Source organism: Diadema antillarum, unplaced genomic scaffold (assembly GCF_040938485.1).
Source record: "Diadema antillarum isolate AM-2024a unplaced genomic scaffold, OU_Dant_1.0 seq00000229_RagTag, whole genome shotgun sequence".
Classification (NCBI taxonomy): Eukaryota; Metazoa; Echinodermata; class Echinoidea; order Diadematoida; family Diadematidae; genus Diadema; species Diadema antillarum.
The window spans coordinates 530,368-550,820 of NW_027271279.1; the positions used below are offsets into that span (position 1 = coordinate 530,368).

The 20,453-nt window shown below is 36.7% G+C and overlaps 1 protein-coding gene across 1 annotated transcript; it reads right to left on the reverse strand.

Annotated features, from left to right (window-relative positions):
• Positions 1–10,351: 10,351 nt before the first annotated feature.
• On the reverse strand, positions 10,352–17,215 carry LOC139729240 (fatty acid hydroxylase domain-containing protein 2-like). The gene is made up of 6 exons (XM_071640170.1): positions 17,177–17,215; positions 13,803–14,007; positions 13,297–13,415; positions 12,717–12,925; positions 11,007–11,279; positions 10,352–10,508 (listed from the first exon to the last, which is right to left on the reverse strand). Exons 1-6 carry the CDS (start codon positions 17,213–17,215, stop codon positions 10,352–10,354), a joined length of 1,002 nt encoding a protein of 333 aa, XP_071496271.1.
• Positions 17,216–20,453: the final 3,238 nt, after the last annotated feature.

A 20,453-nucleotide genomic window follows, 5' to 3' on the forward strand; every position in this document is an offset into this window, starting at 1 on the left:
CATTTGATGGGGTTTTACTTTTGGTGATGCCTTTGCGCAACTATGGCATGGTCCAGGTGCTCCCGCTTGGACGTGAAGCATGCATGCATCGTGCACTGTAAAGGTTCTTCAAGGTTTTCCCATGATACTGTAAAAGTGGATGTATTCGCGCGACTAATTTTTCACGCTTGGCCGAGCAAGAAGAGATTTGCATGATTTTAATTCCGCGGAATCAAGACATCACGCACAGGAACATATGGCAAGCAAAAATATTCGCGTGCTTTTATTTGCGCGCTAGTTTCTGGTGGCGCGAAATGCGCGAAAAATTTCAACACCGTGAAAATTTCCACTTTTACAGTACAGGGCAACCTCATTATAACAAGAATCTTGGGACCACTGAAAATTCCTTGTTATATCTGGTTTCTTGTTATATCAGGGATATAAAACAAAAGAGTGTATTTAGTATGATGGGACCTGCAAAACTACCTGGTTATGTTAGGTATCTTGCTATACCCGACCTTGTTATAATGAGGTTCCACTATACTCGATTGAGTAGTGCCAGTGTCCTAGAATTGAGATCCATTTCAGGTAGTGCCATAATTAGTAACCTCATTCAGGACTACAGCGAGCAAACAAAACCCAACTGTCCCTGTGGAAAATACACGGGTGGACCAACAGAAACATTATCCCATCTCGAGTCTTTCAAAGTGGACGCCACGCCTGCGTCCGAGGCGATATGTCATAGATGGTACTTTTTATCTAATGATGATGATTACGATGAATATATTTGATTTGTTCAATCATGTGTCCACTATGATTCATAATATACTTGTTTGGTGTGTCAGCCATATCTGTGTATCATACGACATTTGGATAGATGACGATATTATTGAAATTGATATCATTATTGTAAGCAAAAAAGTAAATATAGAGGTTTTGGTCCTATAAGTTTGCTAAATATATTATTTTCATCTACCTGGCAGAAGGGTCCCATCGTGAAATTTTGATCCCAAAATCAAAGTTTGGTTTGTGGCGTAATTTGGCAAAAGTTTTTGAAAGCCCTTTTATATGATATGAACATTTTTAGGTGGTTTTTCGTACACACACAGGCCTTAGGGTCCTTCTGCCAGGCAGGGACATTTTGAAGTATTCAGGTTTCACTCTAATTGCCATACTTATATGCCCCAACATTAAATCACCTTGATAAATTGAAACAGGACTTAATGACATTTGGAAATTACAAATGGGGCATGATTTTTAATGGAGACAGGGCAGAATATTTTCATAGGTGTAAACAGAGGTTTGACTGTACTTATTGAGGAAATTAAGCCTGTTTACATTAGCGCAACTACTGTCTAGCTTTGTTAAAATCAAGGTGTGTAGTATTCATTATGCTAGATTGACGTTCACTTGATAACTGCAGAAACAACATAATACTTTATGCAACTGCTCATACTCGAATTCCTAATTGTGATCAGGGCAGTTTCATGCCTGTGCATATACAGATCAAATTTATTTCACTTTTTTCGTAAGATGTAATTTGAGTGATGATCAAATTCCTGAAGTCTTGTATCATTTTTAAGTACAAATGTTTGTCAAACCATGTAAAGTTGTGATATTTGTGCACTGTATTCACATATGCAACAGTTTGGTGCCTCCGTTACTTTGAGGCAGTGTCTTACTTGTGAATGTAGCTACCATTGAGCCTGCCTTGCCAATTTGGAGATCTTCTCTTTCTTGTCTGATTTTTTTTTCTTCAAATTTGATCTATGTGTTTTTGACAATCATGTGTGCTACAGTAGTCACATTCATTGTTTTGTCCTGCTCATTGTTGAAGAAGGATTGGTCATTGTTGATGACATAGCAAACACGTGATAGTATTTATAAATTATAGCAATGTATGGGACTAAGAGTGGAATTCAACACTGCTCTACCTACAACGTACGATCCAGATTTTACACTTGGAGATGTTGTTTAGGACTGTGAAAGGAAAAGAATTGCAGTTTCTTGTAGATAAAGGTTGCCTAGCCAGTATAAATTATGTCTTATCAAGAGTTATAATTTCTTCACAAAATGGAGAAAATATTAAGTGATAATATTAGAGAGAAAAACAAATCATTGTTGATTGGATGAGTATTAAGGTAATTTCACCAGCTTTCGAACAAAATACTATAGTGCTTATTTTTGTAATGCAATTATGTCTACACCTAGATGTCCAACTCTTGTTTATGCAATAATCAAATGTTATTTGTGATAGAGTGTGCCAAAAAAATGGATGTAGATTCTGTCTCTCTGTCTTGATGTTGAAGTATATGAAACAAAAAAGTAATGAAATCTGACAACTATTTTTTAACAAATACTGAATATATTTATGTTTGACTTCCAAGTGTGTATTCACCACAGAGAGTAATTCAAAGTCATCTAAAGTTAGCATGTACTTATAAAAGGGAGAACTTAAGAAGAAGTGCTGAGGTGGTCTACCTTTAATTGAGGTAATTTTCTGCCACACCTTTTTCTGTTTTGCCATTATTGCTCTACATCTCTCACCTTTGCGTGAGATCAAATTTGCAAATTTTTTATTCTGTTCAAAGTTGCAGCATCTGTTTGTGGAAGAGATGTCTTTGCAGAGAAGGGGGTCAGTAGAAGGGAGCTTGACAGTTTTGACAGAACAAAGCTCAGATAAGAAAATGTAATATTGCCTTGGGAAGAGACTACGCCCATGTGTGAATTGTTGAGACGGTATATCACATGACATCCACTACACTCATAATGCATTCCCACACACCCAATACTGTAAAAGTGGATATTTTCTCGCGAGCAGTTTTTTTCGTGTTCTGCCGAATAAGATGAATTTCACGTTTTTAATTCTGGGGAATCAAGACAGTACATAGTGGTATGTAAATACAACAAGCAAAAATATTCATGTGCTTTTTGTGCTAGTTTCTGGTCGCACAAAATGCGCAGAAATTTCACCACCGCGAAAATTTCCACTTTTACAGTAATATTACTGGACTGAGGGGACGTGCTTTCATGCTCTGCGCAATGCACATTATATCATGAAACATATTCATTCTACATCAGATTGTTTCAGTAGCCTGCCTCACATACTGCAGCAACCACTGGACTAGTGATGTTCTTGCTGCACTGTAAGTTCAGAAGCAGAAAGGCACAAGTTCCACCTTCTCATCATGGAGTTGTAGTACTCTGTGGTAGGGCACACTACTACAGGGCACAGAATCAACTGAAAAGAAGAGGTGATTATTATATGCTATCTTCACTCTGTCACTTTCCATCAGTGCTTGTATTCTCATGTATGTCATCTTGATATGTGATATTCTATTTCTAGACACCGAGGGACCGTATCGGTAGGACTTTACTTTCTTAAGTTTGCAGGATTTTGCTTAATTCCTGCGTGAATGCATTTTGAATAAGTGTACAAAGTGATTTTCTGAAGATAAATATATTTGTAAAAAAGTACCAAATACTTTGTATAACTATATTAAATGTTTTATAATCAATATGCTCAAACTATGTCGTCTGGCATTGTGATTTGTGTTTGCGTTTAGCTTCAGGTTACATCATTCTAAATATAGAGGAAAGATAGGGAGAGAAAGAGAGAGAGAGAGAGAGAGTGTGTGTGTGTGTGTGTGTGTGTGTGTGTGTGTGTGTGTGTGTGTGATTTGTCTCGGCATATTAAGTTCACATGGCAAATACAAACCATGAATATTAACACAAAGTTGAAGTACCCCGGTGATGAAAATTGCATTATACATATTTGTATGTATGATTTTATATATATATATATATATCTTTTTTCACTTGATCCACATATTAGCAGTACAACAGATTTTGAATAAAAACCAAGGCAATTGGCATTTAACACATTCCTCTATCGTGACATTATTACAATGTATTACTGTATGTGTATGTATATCTATATATATATATACATACATACATAACATACATAGTATATTGTATATTGTATATTTGTGTGCATGTGTGAAATGATAAGGGTAAAAAGGATAATTTGCCCCTCCTTCCCCCCCCCCCCCTTAGAATTAATGCTGTCACTTGAAGGGATGGTAATGGTACAGTATTGATGAAAATTGGGCTATAACTTTTTTGCGAGATACCAAGAAAATACTTATGAATTAGTACAGAGCATACCATTTTAAGTGGAATTCAAAGTTTATTTGATGAAAATCGGGTTTGGAATAGCTGAAACATCCAAAAACAAAGTAAAATAAAATGATCGTAATAAAATGTGGGTCCCACACTTTATTAGGATCACTCTGTTTTGGATATCTCAGCCATTTCAAAATCAATTTTCATCAAGGAATTACATGCTCTTTCATATTTCATAAGAGGTTTCTCACTATGTCACCACAAAATTATAAAAACCTGAAGTTAAGTCTCAACCAAAACTATATCTGTAATTGCACCACTCAACATATTAATACTTTGTGAAGTTTATAAATACAGCTCTCCCTATATGCTAGATTTAGTATTCCTCAAAATTACATCGCACAGATGCTTTGAAATCACCTTCACACAGACAAATTCAATCTCTCATAAAAAAAGCTATGGTTATACCATTGAGAGGCTTAGAACTGAAAGGTATGATGTGTAAATGATTCTGAATGATTGGCGTTATTGCACTTCCAATGTTTGACTACGATAGACTCGTTACTAAGTAAATTTGAGCTTGCAAAAATCAATAAACATGTTATTCTTGTAAGCAGACGCCCATGCCCAACCTCCGTCTTTAAACTTTTATTTGCACAATGAACATCAAACAGATATTCAGACGTACACAGTCATTATCTGTGTGACAATCAGTGTATGAACTCTGGAATGACTGAGATTGGCAGCACAAAAAAGTTCACACAAAAGTTTGTTGACCGTCCAGATTTAGATTATTGTGATGAAATCTCGACAGCCGACATCTATGATCCTGATTTTCCATATCTGCCTCCAAAGTTTTGATATACATGTATACAGTATATTTTGAATATTTTTCATGGCACTTTATAGTGACGCTAGTTTTAATCAAAGCCTACAAGAAAACCAACACCAGGGTACACAATAAAACAAATGGCCCCAGCCGCCCACCACAGTTGTTGGGAACCACTCCCAAATTACATGTAGTGCAAAATATATCTTTTTATTTGTTTTGTTTTGCTTTGTCTTTTATAAGTCGTTTGAAAGAAGACATAATGCGCGAATATACACACATAAATCGCTTTATATTTAAAGTCATATTAATCACGTGACTTAAATACAGTATCTTCATGAAAAAAATAATCTCATTCACAACGCCTTGCCCCATTGGCCTATGCTCATCTTAGCACCTTAAATTAGAGGGCATCGTTTTTTGTTGTTGTTCTTTTATGAAGGTGAGCCCTAGTGTTATTTGGCCTTGGCCATAAAATATTATACACAATCATGGAGATATATTGTTTATTGCAAAGTCAATGTAATTTTGCGAGAAAAAAAATTACTCCTCTTTTAGATCCATTTTGTACCCTAATTATACCAGGATTTTCAAGGCTTAAAAAGAGCAGTTTGTTTGTTCGTTTGTTTGTTTGTTTGTTTGTTTGTTTGTTTTACCGGAATCCTAAGGTAGAAACAGAGTAAAATGCTGAATTCTGGTTGAATACTTCAGCACAGTGTAATAGTGAAAACGAAAGAAAGAATTTTGTCCAATTGGAACGTCAACGATATATCACTGATAGCTGATGACTAATGGCTTATTATAGGCGCACAGCTAAGTTAAATCACGTGTAAAATCATATCGATTTTTTTTTTCTGTCGTCAAGGAGGCTGCGCATTTCTTTTCCCCACGTGACATTGGAAAACAATACAGATACATGTACAAGTATAGTATCATTATCTGTCACCTATCATCAAACACAGATAACTTCAGATATAATTTGTTGAGATTGACTGAATTCCAGTCTCGAAATAATTCTTGCTGTTTACCTAGTGGGACACTTATCTGGTTCTCCGAGACAAGCTTGAGCTTTTAGTGATACACTGTACTTGAATTTGAAGACAGAACATTTTTTAGGCAGGTTGGTTATTGTTTCAAAGCGCTGAAACAATGGAAGGGAAGTAGAAGTAGCTATTATAATATATACACGAAGTACGTCAAATAAATAATGGTAAAGGTAACGAGCGTGAGTCAAAAACGAAAATCTATAAATATTTAGTCTTTTGGGATTTTGCTTGTTTGTTTGTTTGTTTGCTTCAGTTTATTTTATTTAATAACGGCAATTTGCTTCAGCAAAGCTGTTCTTCTGCAAATCCGTGGCATCAAAGGAGGTTTCAATTCCTGAACCAGCCACCAAAAATCACACCGTTCGATTGATTTTAACGTTTACATGCACTCAGTTTAAACGTGTGGCATTACACCTTAAGGATGCCATTAAGTTTCTATGTTGATTTTAACGTGTGCATCATAACTTTCAACCGTATAAACCTCAAGACCAACTGAACCTATAATTACCGTCTGTTGCCATGAACACACCAGCATATATTATTCTATTTTCTTTGAAAAGTCATGTTCGAGAGTTTCAGGATATGTCTTTTGCTTAGTTCTGTTGTTTGTTTACGCAATAGGCAGCAATGATAAGGAATATACCTGTTAAGAGTGCAGCAATATCCTAATTACAAGTCCATGGTAAATGAAAGTAACCCCAGAGTATATAAATTTACTTTTTTCTAAAATTCTATCGCTATAATTCATTTATTTATTCATTCATTCATTCATTCATTCATTCGTTCGTTCGTTCGTTCGTTCATTTATTCATTCATTCATTCATTCATTCATTCATTCATTCATTCATTCATTCATTCATTTATTCATTCATTCATTCATTTATTTATTTATTTATTCATTCATTCATTCATTCATTCATTCATTCATTCATTCATTCATTCATTCATTCATTCATCTTTATTGGTCTATGACGGACATAGAATATTGTTTCCATTGACATTACAGTGTACCAAACTAATCACGACAATCCAAACTGATCTCGCATCGCAATCTCAATGAAAGGTATATACAATGAACACAAACAGCACCCCACAAATCTATTACACAATCATACATAATTATACAATATATAATTTCTTTAACCCAATTATCCCCTGTATAAAATCGCAACGACAGCTATTAAGCCAATAGTCTTTCATCGTGTGCTATGGCCTATGATATCAAATCACTTCTAACATTCGCTATTTACCAGCATCCTTGCCTGTTCTTTCTTATTTTGTTACTGTGCCGAGAAGTTACGTAACACTGTTCTATAATAGCATTATTTGTTGAAAAAAACACTAAATGTTGACCGTCGATCAAACATTTGGATAGATGACGATATTATTGAAATTGATATCATTATTGTAAGCAAAAAAGTAAATATAGAGGTTTTGGTCCTATAAGTTTGCTAAATATATTATTTTCATCTACCTGGCAGAAGGGTCCCATCGTGAAATTTTGATCCCAAAATCAAAGTTTGGTTTGTGGCGTAATTTGGCAAAAGTTTTTGAAAGCCCTTTTATATGATATGAACATTTTTAGGTGGTTTTTCGTACACACACAGGCCTTAGGGTCCTTCTGTCAGGCAGGGACATTTTGAAGTATTCAGGTTTCACTCTAATTGCCATACTTATATGCCCCAACATTAAATCACCTTGATAAATTGAAACAGGACTTAATGACATTTGGAAATTACAAATGGGGCATGATTTTTAATGGAGACAGGGCAGAATATTTTCATAGGTGTAAACAGAGGTTTGACTGTACTTATTGAGGAAATTAAGCCTGTTTACATTAGCGCAACTACTGTCTAGCTTTGTTAAAATCAAGGTGTGTAGTATTCATTATGCTAGATTGACGTTCACTTGATAACTGCAGAAACAACATAATACTTTATGCAACTGCTCATACTCGAATTCCTAATTGTGATCAGGGCAGTTTCATGCCTGTGCATATACAGATCAAATTTATTTCACTTTTTTCGTAAGATGTAATTTGAGTGATGATCAAATTCCTGAAGTCTTGTATCATTTTTAAGTACAAATGTTTGTCAAACCATGTAAAGTTGTGATATTTGTGCACTGTATTCACATATGCAACAGTTTGGTGCCTCCGTTACTTTGAGGCAGTGTCTTACTTGTGAATGTAGCTACCATTGAGCCTGCCTTGCCAATTTGGAGATCTTCTCTTTCTTGTCTGATTTTTTTTTCTTCAAATTTGATCTATGTGTTTTTGACAATCATGTGTGCTACAGTAGTCACATTCATTGTTTTGTCCTGCTCATTGTTGAAGAAGGATTGGTCATTGTTGATGACATAGCAAACACGTGATAGTATTTATAAATTATAGCAATGTATGGGACTAAGAGTGGAATTCAACACTGCTCTACCTACAACGTACGATCCAGATTTTACACTTGGAGATGTTGTTTAGGACTGTGAAAGGAAAAGAATTGCAGTTTCTTGTAGATAAAGGTTGCCTAGCCAGTATAAATTATGTCTTATCAAGAGTTATAATTTCTTCACAAAATGGAGAAAATATTAAGTGATAATATTAGAGAGAAAAACAAATCATTGTTGATTGGATGAGTATTAAGGTAATTTCACCAGCTTTCGAACAAAATACTATAGTGCTTATTTTTGTAATGCAATTATGTCTACACCTAGATGTCCAACTCTTGTTTATGCAATAATCAAATGTTATTTGTGATAGAGTGTGCCAAAAAAAATGGATGTAGATTCTGTCTCTCTGTCTTGATGTTGAAGTATATGAAACAAAAAAGTAATGAAATCTGACAACTATTTTTTAACAAATACTGAATATATTTATGTTTGACTTCCAAGTGTGTATTCACCACAGAGTGTAATTCAAAGTCATCTAAAGTTAGCATGTACTTATAAAAGGGAGAACTTAAGAAGAAGTGCTGAGGTGGTCTACCTTTAATTGAGGTAATTTTCTGCCACACCTTTTTCTGTTTTGCCATTATTGCTCTACATCTCTCACCTTTGCGTGAGATCAAATTTGCAAATTTTTTATTCTGTTCAAAGTTGCAGCATCTGTTTGTGGAAGAGATGTCTTTGCAGAGAAGGGGGTCAGTAGAAGGGAGCTTGACAGTTTTGACAGAACAAAGCTCAGATAAGAAAATGTAATATTGCCTTGGGAAGAGACTACGCCCATGTGTGAATTGTTGAGACGGTATATCACATGACATCCACTACACTCATAATGCATTCCCACACACCCAATACTGTAAAAGTGGATATTTTCTCGCGAGCAGTTTTTTTCGTGTTCTGCCGAATAAGATGAATTTCACGTTTTTAATTCTGGGGAATCAAGACAGTACATAGTGGTATGTAAATACAACAAGCAAAAATATTCATGTGCTTTTTGTGCTAGTTTCTGGTCGCACAAAATGCGCAGAAATTTCACCACCGCGAAAATTTCCACTTTTACAGTAATATTACTGGACTGAGGGGACGTGCTTTCATGCTCTGCGCAATGCACATTATATCATGAAACATATTCATTCTACATCAGATTGTTTCAGTAGCCTGCCTCACATACTGCAGCAACCACTGGACTAGTGATGTTCTTGCTGCACTGTAAGTTCAGAAGCAGAAAGGCACAAGTTCCACCTTCTCATCATGGAGTTGTAGTACTCTGTGGTAGGGCACACTACTACAGGGCACAGAATCAATTGTATGATAACATCTTTTTCTCTATCTCGATATATCAAGTTGAGGAACGTTTTAACCCTTTTCCTTTGTCTCTCTCTCTCTCTCTCTCTCTGTTTTGTATTAACACTATAATGTGCTCAATATTTGTTTGTTTGTTTGTTTGTTTATTTTTTAGATTTAGTAAGGACACTTCTATCGTTCTTTTTCATTCAGTGACATGTTATTTCTCCCCGAGAACATCATTTGGTGTAAGAAGCTCTGAGAAATATTCTCGTTTGTTCGTGAGTACTGTATAACAATCGTATGTATTTTGCTTTCGAAGCTATACGAGAAAAAAAGTAATATGTTTCCAGCAATTCCTGAGAGGGCATACCTGTCTTAAATGATATTTGACCTTTTTAAAATTATTATGTGAATAAAATCTACTTTATCTACCTCATCTACCTCATCTACCTCACAGAAAACGATGTCTTGTTTTTCTCGCCTCTTTCTGGCCTTTCACGGAGTTGGAAGAGAGTACCATTATCTGTATGATTATTTCTTCTTCTACTTTTTTTTTACAGTTTATACTCTGACGTCACTGTTTGTGGAATATTCCGCGTTTTATTTTTCTATTTTATTCTATTTTTTTTTTTCATTTCTATTTTGATCACTGGGCAACTTTGGGCTCGTCAGGAATGCTGTCGTTAACCGGTGTGAGTCCGAACAGTGTAAAATGTCGCTGGAACTGTTTGGTTTTCCGGAAGTTTACGTCAGTTCCGTGCAGCCAATCCAGGATTCCTAGCACCCCGAAGTTGTTGGTGAATCTTGAAGGATGATGAATTCAGATGAGAACAGTTTCAGTTTTGTTTTGACGTGGCGTCTTTATGACACCGAGCCAATCTGACAATTAATACAGTTAACAGCAATTAAGTTTTATCTTAATCATCTATTTTCATAAACTTAAATTGCAGATTTATTTATTATTTTCGTCAATCCACACGGATGACAATAAGGGAAGAGGACATTAAGCGATTTTTTGCTTCGATCTGGCTCTTGGATTCTACGTCATTTCGACACAATGGAAGCTGAATCCTCATCTCAACCAATACTGTACCATCCCTTTAAGAAATGTATATGGGTCTCACAGTTAGATGGAATGGCTGAACAAGATTTACAGAAAGATGCTTACCTTTTAGAATCTATCTCAGACATGAAAACGTAGTCACAAAGAAAATACAACATGAAATGAAGGAGTGGAAGAATAGACTTAAGGTAGACATCGACATCGACATGGACATCATCATCGAGGCCAGCCGACTCACTTGAGATGGTGGAAGTCGTGGGCTTCCGGCGATGGCATGAAAGGGAGGTGGTATCCACAGTGAGACATCATGGACGAAGTTTGGGCCACCAACAGCCACACGGACGTTGTGAACAGGTGGGACCCCATTAGGATGGGCCCCACGATGGCCGGGACCATGTTGGCCAGGATATGCTCTACGGGGTGGCAGTGGAAAGAGACGACTCCGATGGGTGCCGTCCACTCGTGGTGCTGTTTGTGGTAGGAGGCGTAGAGGGCGGGCTGATGAAGCAATCTAGACAAAAGAGGTAAATAGCAACATAATAAACATGAATTTCGTTTCGTTTCATTTCCAACACATATGATTACATCATTTGAATACACATCTAATAATACATTAATAGAACAATGCAATGAAAAACAGACTATGAATCATAATGCAACGTTATAATTTCAAGACAAATACAAAAAAAAAGGTTGGAAATAGAGGGCACTGCTAAAAAGCAGAGCTTGTAGTCTGCAGTCCCCTCATACAAAAACCACCAAAATCTGTAGTTACAACATTCATAAAACGAGGCAAAGAAAGTAAAGTAAGACAGAGACGAAGTACACACATACAGACACATTAACACACACGAGACAGCTCCATTGTAAGGGGGGGGGGGGGAGAGGAAAGGTAAGTAAGGGTGGAATGAATGACAGAAAGAGACTATTTAAATTCATTAATTTTTTTTCCGTCGAGATATTTTCATTGCAACTGATTGACAAATTGCCCTACATCGACGTAAATAAGCACTGAATTGATCAGTGTTTTAGTAGTAGCCATGATAAAAAATCATGGGCGTACATACTCGAGCAGGATTCGCACCTACGACCTCCTGATCACCGGACAGGCGTCATCTCCACTACACCGAGCTTTCGCCCGGCAGCAAGTGTTGGTTCTAATCCTAATAGCATGCAGCGGGTACTGCGTAATATACGCTCATGATTTGTCAAGCAGTTGCAAAGAAAGAGACTACCTTCTCGGTGGACAGAGAAAAGGGGAGAGTGAAGAGGAAGATGATGGGTCAAAACCAGGGCACGTGAGGCATGAGATATAAGCTTCCCAAAATAAAGGAGTGTAAAGTGGAGTTGTAGTAAACGATAGACAATAATATCCAAGGATATTTCTTCTTCAACGTAGATTCAGGCATTAGGGCGTCATTCTCCCAGCCTGGTTTTGAAGTCACAAAGATTTCTCTCGTCACTCATGAGCGACGACACTCCTATATTTGACATTTTTGGTTGACAGCTGGTTGAGATAAATTGAACTGAACTGAACTGAACGATGGAAGTGGATAAACGAACAAAGCAAGGTCTCTGTCATTTCTTATGTTTCAATGGTCCCATCGAAACACATGTAATCTATATAAGCTGCTATTTTCGCGTACTGATATTTGCGAATGAGGTCGCAGGCATTTTCGCAAAAGGTTGTTTTCGCGATTTGACACCGAGGCTATATCATAAGTGCATTATATCCCTAGCATATGGCGACATTTTCGCGTGTTGTTAAATTCGCGGTCCAACAGTGATTTGTGAAATTTGCGAAAACTAATCCCTGGCGAAAATAACAGCTTACATTATTGCAATATTCTAACTGTGTGTATCTAACTTGTATATTAATGTCGTCGTTACAATAGGGGAAAAATAATTGTAAAATTTGCCCATTTGGAAGATGGAAAGCTAGTGTCACCTGTGTGTGTAGTAGAACCCGATCTCTTCAATAATAACAAAAACGGCAAACTCGATCAGGAACTGCGAAAACGTCGGCAACTCGTCAACCGTATGGCCACACCCTCTCCATCTCATGAGGTAGTCGACCACGAGGAGGTTGGGGAAGTTGAACACCGTCTGGTTGATGAAGGCTGTTGCGGTGCCTTTCAGAAGTTTGTCACGTGGAACCTCGCCAACATAATTATAGAGTAAACGAAGAGGCCTAGGTTTATACTTTTCATGGGCTGTGGAACATACAGACAGACACACACACATACACACACACACACAAGCACAGGCCCTCTTGGCTAAAAAGAAAGAAAGAAAGAAAGAAAAACAATGCGACACATTCGTATGCTTGTTGCAATACATCATTATATTCCATTCCGGTCTATTTTCATATCCTACTATTTGTGTGTATAGTTATTTGCTTGATTCATACAGTATATCGTTTGGCATGAGGGGAGAGACGTATTGTATATCATCTATATAGGAAGAAAATTTCGCATTTGCTAAACCGCTAGAAGCCTAACTGGACGGAAACAATGCCACGTTCTTACTTTGGTCTGGTCTCGTTGAACCTTGAACTTTGCGATGAACGTGGGCCAATGAGTGAGATCTGTGATAAGGAATAGACAGCCAAGGACCCAGTACTCCAACACAACCATTACAACAAGACCTGGACACAAAGCGGTACAAGAAGGGGTCCAAAGTAATCATAAAAACAGGGAGGCAGAAAAATCAAATAAAACAGACATAGAATTAAGAAATTTATGACACTTTCAACATTGCATCGTTTCATGTATATGTTGCTCAAAACCACGTAATGGATTTCGTGCTAATGATGACAACGATCACTGAGAGTATAACTACTACTTTTAATCTGTAATCATCGCTATCACTATTACTGATAATATCTGAGGAGCAACTTTCATTATTTCACTCCATACCTACATTATACACATCATGTTTTCCAGCATGTTGATATCGGAAGTTCTTCTGTGCCTGAGAGTTCCCAATCAACCACCATCGAAATGTGAATATATCCAGCTTATACTAAACTCACATAATCCCATCTTTGGCCAGCTTCCTTCGAAGTAATCGTAGTAACTGCCCCAAAGGTTTCGGATGACGTAGCTCGGGTGGTAATAGTAGTGCGATTCGGAGCGATCGTGAAGCTCATGACGTAAGACCACGCCCACGACAACCGTTGCTAGGGCAAACACTGAAAAAGTCCACTTGAGGTCAGCTTCTTGCTTTTCCGGTGAAGTCTGGTGGATGATAAAACGCAGAGGAAATAAAGTGCCACTGTATGTTCAAGTTTATACTTCAATGAGAAAGTCAAGATTGCAAAAACGAGAATGTCATTATATTTCTACTTCAAACCTACTATTTTTTAACATTATCCATTCTGTATGTCTGTTTTTACTATATGTGTATTCATGAGAATAAAATTGAACATAAAATAGAGTCTGGCTAAGGATAGGACCCTAACAGGAGCAACAGAAATGCGAGGTCGAGAATTTGAATATTATTCGGCAAAACGTGATTATATAAGAGTCCTAACTGGAAAACACGTCACCCAACCAAACTATCCCTTGCCTTAAGTGTCGAAATATCAGCCATTCTTCATATCATTACTGCATGTAATGTTAACAAACAAAAGTACATAATTTTAAAAAGATATCAAATACTGGTATACAGATTTAGACACGTTCATGATCAAACAAGGGTAAGATGATATGAAAAAGGAGGTACATTTACTAGGCGAGCTCGCCTTGTATATAGGCCTTTATTTCTGCCTTTTTCCAAATCACACATAACAAAAGAATACATACATTTAGAAAACAAAAATATACATACATTTAGAAGACAAAAATATACATCCATTTAGAAAATAACATTAACAACGCATAAGCTAACATACTGTCTCACAAATTAATTCAAAGTACATATTTATAATATGCATACACTGTGAAAACGACAGTATTCGATGTATAAGACGTATATAGCATATCACCAAAAAAAAAAATCAGGAGGAAATCGTGAAAATAACAGTTGTAAATTATCTATATGATAATTACTTATTCACTCAGAATATTTCATGTCGTTACAATAAACGAATTTTAGGGGGAAAAAGAAGGGGATTTGAATGATTTGATTTTAGAATTGAGCATTTTTGGACATTACAATAACAGAAAAGCAGGAGACCGCGATCATAAGAAGCAGCTTGACATGGATCGAGGCCTCGGGGTAAAATTCGAAACTTAAATTCGATATATTACATAACTGTATAAAGGACGTGTCTAAAAAATAGAATCAATAATCAACTCATGAGGTCAAAAAGAATAGAGGGGAAATGCAAAATAGCTATAGTTTATTTGTTTTCAAAAGTCATTCTTTACTATAATACTGTGCTGAGGTGAGTGCTGTGCCGTGCTGTGCATGCCATGAGATACAATTTTGTTAATTTAGTTAATTTAGTTTGGGCATATAATACATAATTGAGTTTGTTTTAGTGTATTTGTGTGTCATGTGTATGTCTGTTACTGCAGTATTGATAAATACATGTATAGTTGATGATGTAAAAGTGAAAAGCTATTCTAATGACCATGCATGCAATCGATATGTTACTTGCCATTGGATGACATTTCTCTGCGGACATCAGACGTTTTCATATTTTGTTTCGCTTAATTTTGCTTTGTTTTGTTTTGCTCTTTTTTTTTGGGGGGGGGGATCCTATCTTTCTAAAAAAATTAAGGAGATGCGTACCTTATCGTCGAGACACTGACCAGAATCTGTTTCTATCGAATTCCGTTGTATATTTCCTCTTTTAGTGTTTGTTGTCCTCTCACGGTCCATGATGGAATTAAATGTTCCTGTTAGGATGTAAAAATTAACACAACAAAATTGTGCCAAACGTTGGGAGGGGGGGGGGGGGGAATGCCGCTCTTAGCAATGGAGATAATTTTCCCAAACTTATATGATTGATGTCAATTCAGCTGGAAGATTCATAGTGACACTCTCATAGAATGTTTCGGAGAAATTTGAGTTCACAAGTTAGCATTGTGAAAGTGATCTTTAATTACGTAGTTGCCTTGTACGACATAAAAGCTCTAAACTTTCCATGATGTTACCACAAAATTACAACATGTATTATAAAGAAAATACAGTATGAATTTCTTCACTTTTCAAATAATTGAGGTGGAAACACTCCCTTGACCTTTCACTATAAGATACCATGCTGAGGCAAATATATACCATGCCTCCTGTATTAACTATTATATCAATAGATTTACTGCAATATGCAAGTGACTTGATATGAAATTTATTCTATGTCATAATCTCTACGTTGGTCTATCACTTTGACTTCAAGAGCTGTTGTAGAGTTTCAATCTTAAACAGTAGTTTTGAGCGAGTCGTGAAAGTGAACACGCTTCCGTTTGGAGTTGTGCTCTGCTCGTACATGTACAGTTGTAAAAAGGGGAAATAGCATTTGCTCGCTTGGTGCGCTCCAAGATGACTCATCCTGGATTTCGGAGACGCTTCACCCTCCGTCGAATGAGGGCGAAGAGCGGAGATAGAGGGCTCACACCTGTAAATAACACCCCTTCACAAATTCGTACCAAAGATACCAAAATAAATGAAGAAAAATTGATTAAAAATCATTAATGCAGTTTGGCATAAAAGTGAATAGCTGCAGATATTAAGTATGAATTCCTCTACAAACTGCATTTTGGTTTGAAGATGAAAGCTTTTCTCATGGAATTTGAAGGGACTATATTTCACTGGGTGCGTGTACGGAAAATGGGTGATTTTTTGAGTGACAAGAACTCGAAGTCTGGCTTTGCGGACCCTTGGACAGAGTTTGAGCCGAGAAACCTGCCTTGATAATTGGATGGATGGCAGGGTATAGCTCACTTATCCAGGTTATTGAAGATGAAACACCTCATTTCTCCCAGCTATTTTACAAAATTTTTTGAAATTTGAATTTTAACACACGTTTCTATGGGCAATTATTTACCCGTGTGAGCCCTAGATTTTGGTCGTGGTGGATGTCCGCCGGCTTGATGTCGATAACCAATCAGCTTCTCCTTCAACAGTCGTCACGATGACCTGGTCAGTGTTTTCCTAATGGCTCTCAGACAGTCTATAGTTGTCATCCGCTCTGTAAGTTTAGCTATTTCCTCCATGTATTGATCGATGTCCTTGCTCATCGAGTTTCTCCTTTTTCGTCTACTTCTGCTTTTTGCATCCCCCTTTTTTATTTGTAAAGTGCCTATAAATCGTGTGGTCCACACTGCACTTTGTAGAAAGTTACTTCATGAGCTTTTCCCAATCAAACACAATAACTGGGCCAGCATGAATACACTATTCTAAGGCCTCATCACCACTAAATACAATCAACTGTGATGTTCTGTACTTCCAAAAGTCGCTTACATGCCTATTTTCAATATTATCCTCCAGTTTTCTCGGCATCGTTACGTGTGCACAACAATCATTACGAATATCTGTCAAACGTGTGACGCCATAAAGTGTATGTCCGTACATCAACTCACCTGATAGACTGCAGTTTCAATTTCGTACACAGCAAGACACAAACATTCTGGACTGTGTATGATATACGTTCAAATTATTTTCTCGCTTGTAAGTACCTGCGATCCAATAAGCAGTGTGATGCATGGATGGCGCGACCCTTACAATATGGTCCAGTGGCGCAAGTTTGAAGGCCGATTCGTGTCGCTAACTGCGACATGGTCAACAGTTTCAGAACAATGTTTGATAAGCAAAAGCAATAGAATTTATGAAGATTCCACTATCTATTTACTCACGATACCAATCGTGCTGCGCACAGCATTTATATCCCTGAACCTCCCTGCAGTACGTTTCTTCAACTGAAATAAGTAGATGTTGTACGGTTGTACAAACAAAGACATTCTGACAACATAATTTACTCCCGGTAGTGACCTTCAAAAAAGGTAGCGCAAACAACTGGAGACTCTAATGGGCATGCACATTATTACGTCATAATCACACATTCGACGGGTATCAGCCTGTGTGTTTCGATGATTGTACAAAAAGAAATTTCGTATAATCCCTTTGCCAAAATCAAAATGTCTCGATTTGTTTCAGTGGCAAAATCACTCTTTGTGACTATTAATGACTATGAGAAGTTATGAAAATAACCAAGCTTGGTTAGATTGTGATTTCCTTGTAACCACTTAAAGGACAAGTTCACCTTCATAAACATAAGGATTGAGAGAATGTAGCAATATTAGTAGAACACATCATTGAAAGTTTGAGGAAAATCAGACAATCCGTTCAAAAGTTATGAATTTTTGAAGTTTTTGTGCAGTAACCGCTGGATGAGAAGACTACTCCAGTGTATGAATAACTTAGATGTCACATGCGTACAACAATATAAGGAAAATATAAAGAGAATTTCACAAAATGCCATCTTTTGAAAAAAGTACACATTCCCCTGACTCGTTACCGACAAATGTTATGGGTAATATTATTCCCCCTGCCTTTAGAAAGAGGTAAGTCAAGAGCTCTTTTATTATGCGAAAAAAGTGAAAATATGTTGAATTTTCTTTTACATTTTCTTTATACTGTTGTACGCATATGACTCACAAGCTGTAGTAGTCTCCTCATCCAGCGGTTCCAACACAAAAATTTTATAAATTCATAACTTTTGCATCGATTGTCCAATTTTCCTCAAACTTTCACTGATGTGTTCTACTAATATTGTTGCATTTTCTCAATCCTTATGTTTATGAAGGTGAACTTGTCCTTTAAACAAAAAGACTACTAGATTATGTCCAGAAGTGGCAACAAGATTGGTCTGATATGTAGACTACAGACGATACAAAGGAAGCTTGGCATGTCCTTATTATTAAGGGAAAAAATTCCAGAAATTACTAAAAGACCCCCCCCCCAGACTCCCATGGGTATCTAAGTATTTGCTACAATCAATTAGCCCAAAGAACAATTTGTATTATTTTGTATTAATTGTTTGTCCTTTATCATACTAAGATTATAAACGATATGTCGAATTCATCAAATATTCTTTCTCTTTAATTATTCGCTGACGACACTAATGTGTTTTTATCTATCACTGATCCTGATGTATTGATTGATACTTTAAGAACTGATGAGATTACTTCAGTGGATAGCTACAAATAAATTGTCAATAAATTTACCCCCCCAAAAAACAAAACAAAACAAAACAAAACAAAACAAAACAAAAACAAAACAAAAACTTTAAAAAAAAATCTAAGTGAATGCTTTTTAGTAATTTCCTGGAAATTCTACCAAGGAATGTTCTCCTGGATGACACAGTTATAAAGGAAGTCGTCGATTTTAATTCTTGATAAAACACATACCTGGAATGTACACATTGACTCCATTATGTCGTAGGATATCAAGAAACATAGGTGTTATAGGTAAAGTTGACTTTTTTCCCTCCCAGATGTGGTCTTTTCATGTTACACCCAATATACTTTGATATTGCCCTGTTTAAATTATGGCATACTCACCTGGGGAAGACATATAACTCTTACTTAGAAAAAAATATCATTACTATGCTACGGGAAAAGCTCTTCGTATCATTTGTAAGGAATCATAGAGATGCCATACCGACGCTTTATTCAATGAAAACAACATCTTAAAGATTTACGACTTGTATCGTTTGTACACTTTGGACGATTTATATACAAGCAAGCAAGCAAGTTTGTTTGTTTGTTTGTTGTTGTTGTTGTTGTTGTTGTTGTTGTTTTCGGCCACTAAAAATTTGAAATTAATTTGATGATTTGAAAAAGTTTATGCTAAGCCTTGTAATAAATAACATGGGGTGGGTGGTATTATTGTCAATTGACTCTTGCAGCCCCCGTTGTACAAAGGTCATATTACACCATGATCTCAACATTCGAAGTTCGTGCTCACTGTGCTTGGCCTGCCTGCTTATCAGATCGTGTAAATATTATCCAGATAGCATTGATCTTGCGTCTTCACCCGGCCCTGTCGTCTGCGCTATTAGGCCATTCAATGGGGATATTATACGGACACAGAACGCGAGTTTCTATAGTTGAATTTCAAGCAGTTGTGCGTAGTCTATAACCACTAACATCACACGAACAGGTAAGGTTAAATTTTTATACATCACTTGTATATTTTCCAAATGAAGCAGTGTCCATTTTCAATTGCAGCGGTATAGATTAGTTAATGATATGATAGCAAGTGTTGATGTTATAGATCAAAGATCTGTAACATTTCTCACGTATTATGTAATAATCCTACACGTATTATTTTGTGTATTCCCTTCTGATGAATCGATCGCAGTTGCAACTCGCTTTACTGATCCGTGGTAATCTGGAAACAAAAGCAGGAAAATATCATTTCTACATTCAGCGAAGAAGGAGAAGAAAGAAGAAATGAAGAAGAAGAAGATGAAGATTGTATGAAGATTGTAGAGGAAGAGAAGTAAAAAGAAGAGGAGAAGTAAGAAGAAGAGAAGAGGGGAGAAGATGAATCTGAGAAGGAAAAGTAGTGAGAAAGGGAGGAGGAGGAGGAAGAGGAGGAGGAGGAGGAGGAGGAGGAGGGGGAGGAGAACTCATTCCGTCCTATTTTGATACTTGAAATCAAACACGTGACAGAATCAAATCTCATTTATCGATGTCTATGAAGTGTAGAGTTGAATTAAACACGCTCTGCTGCC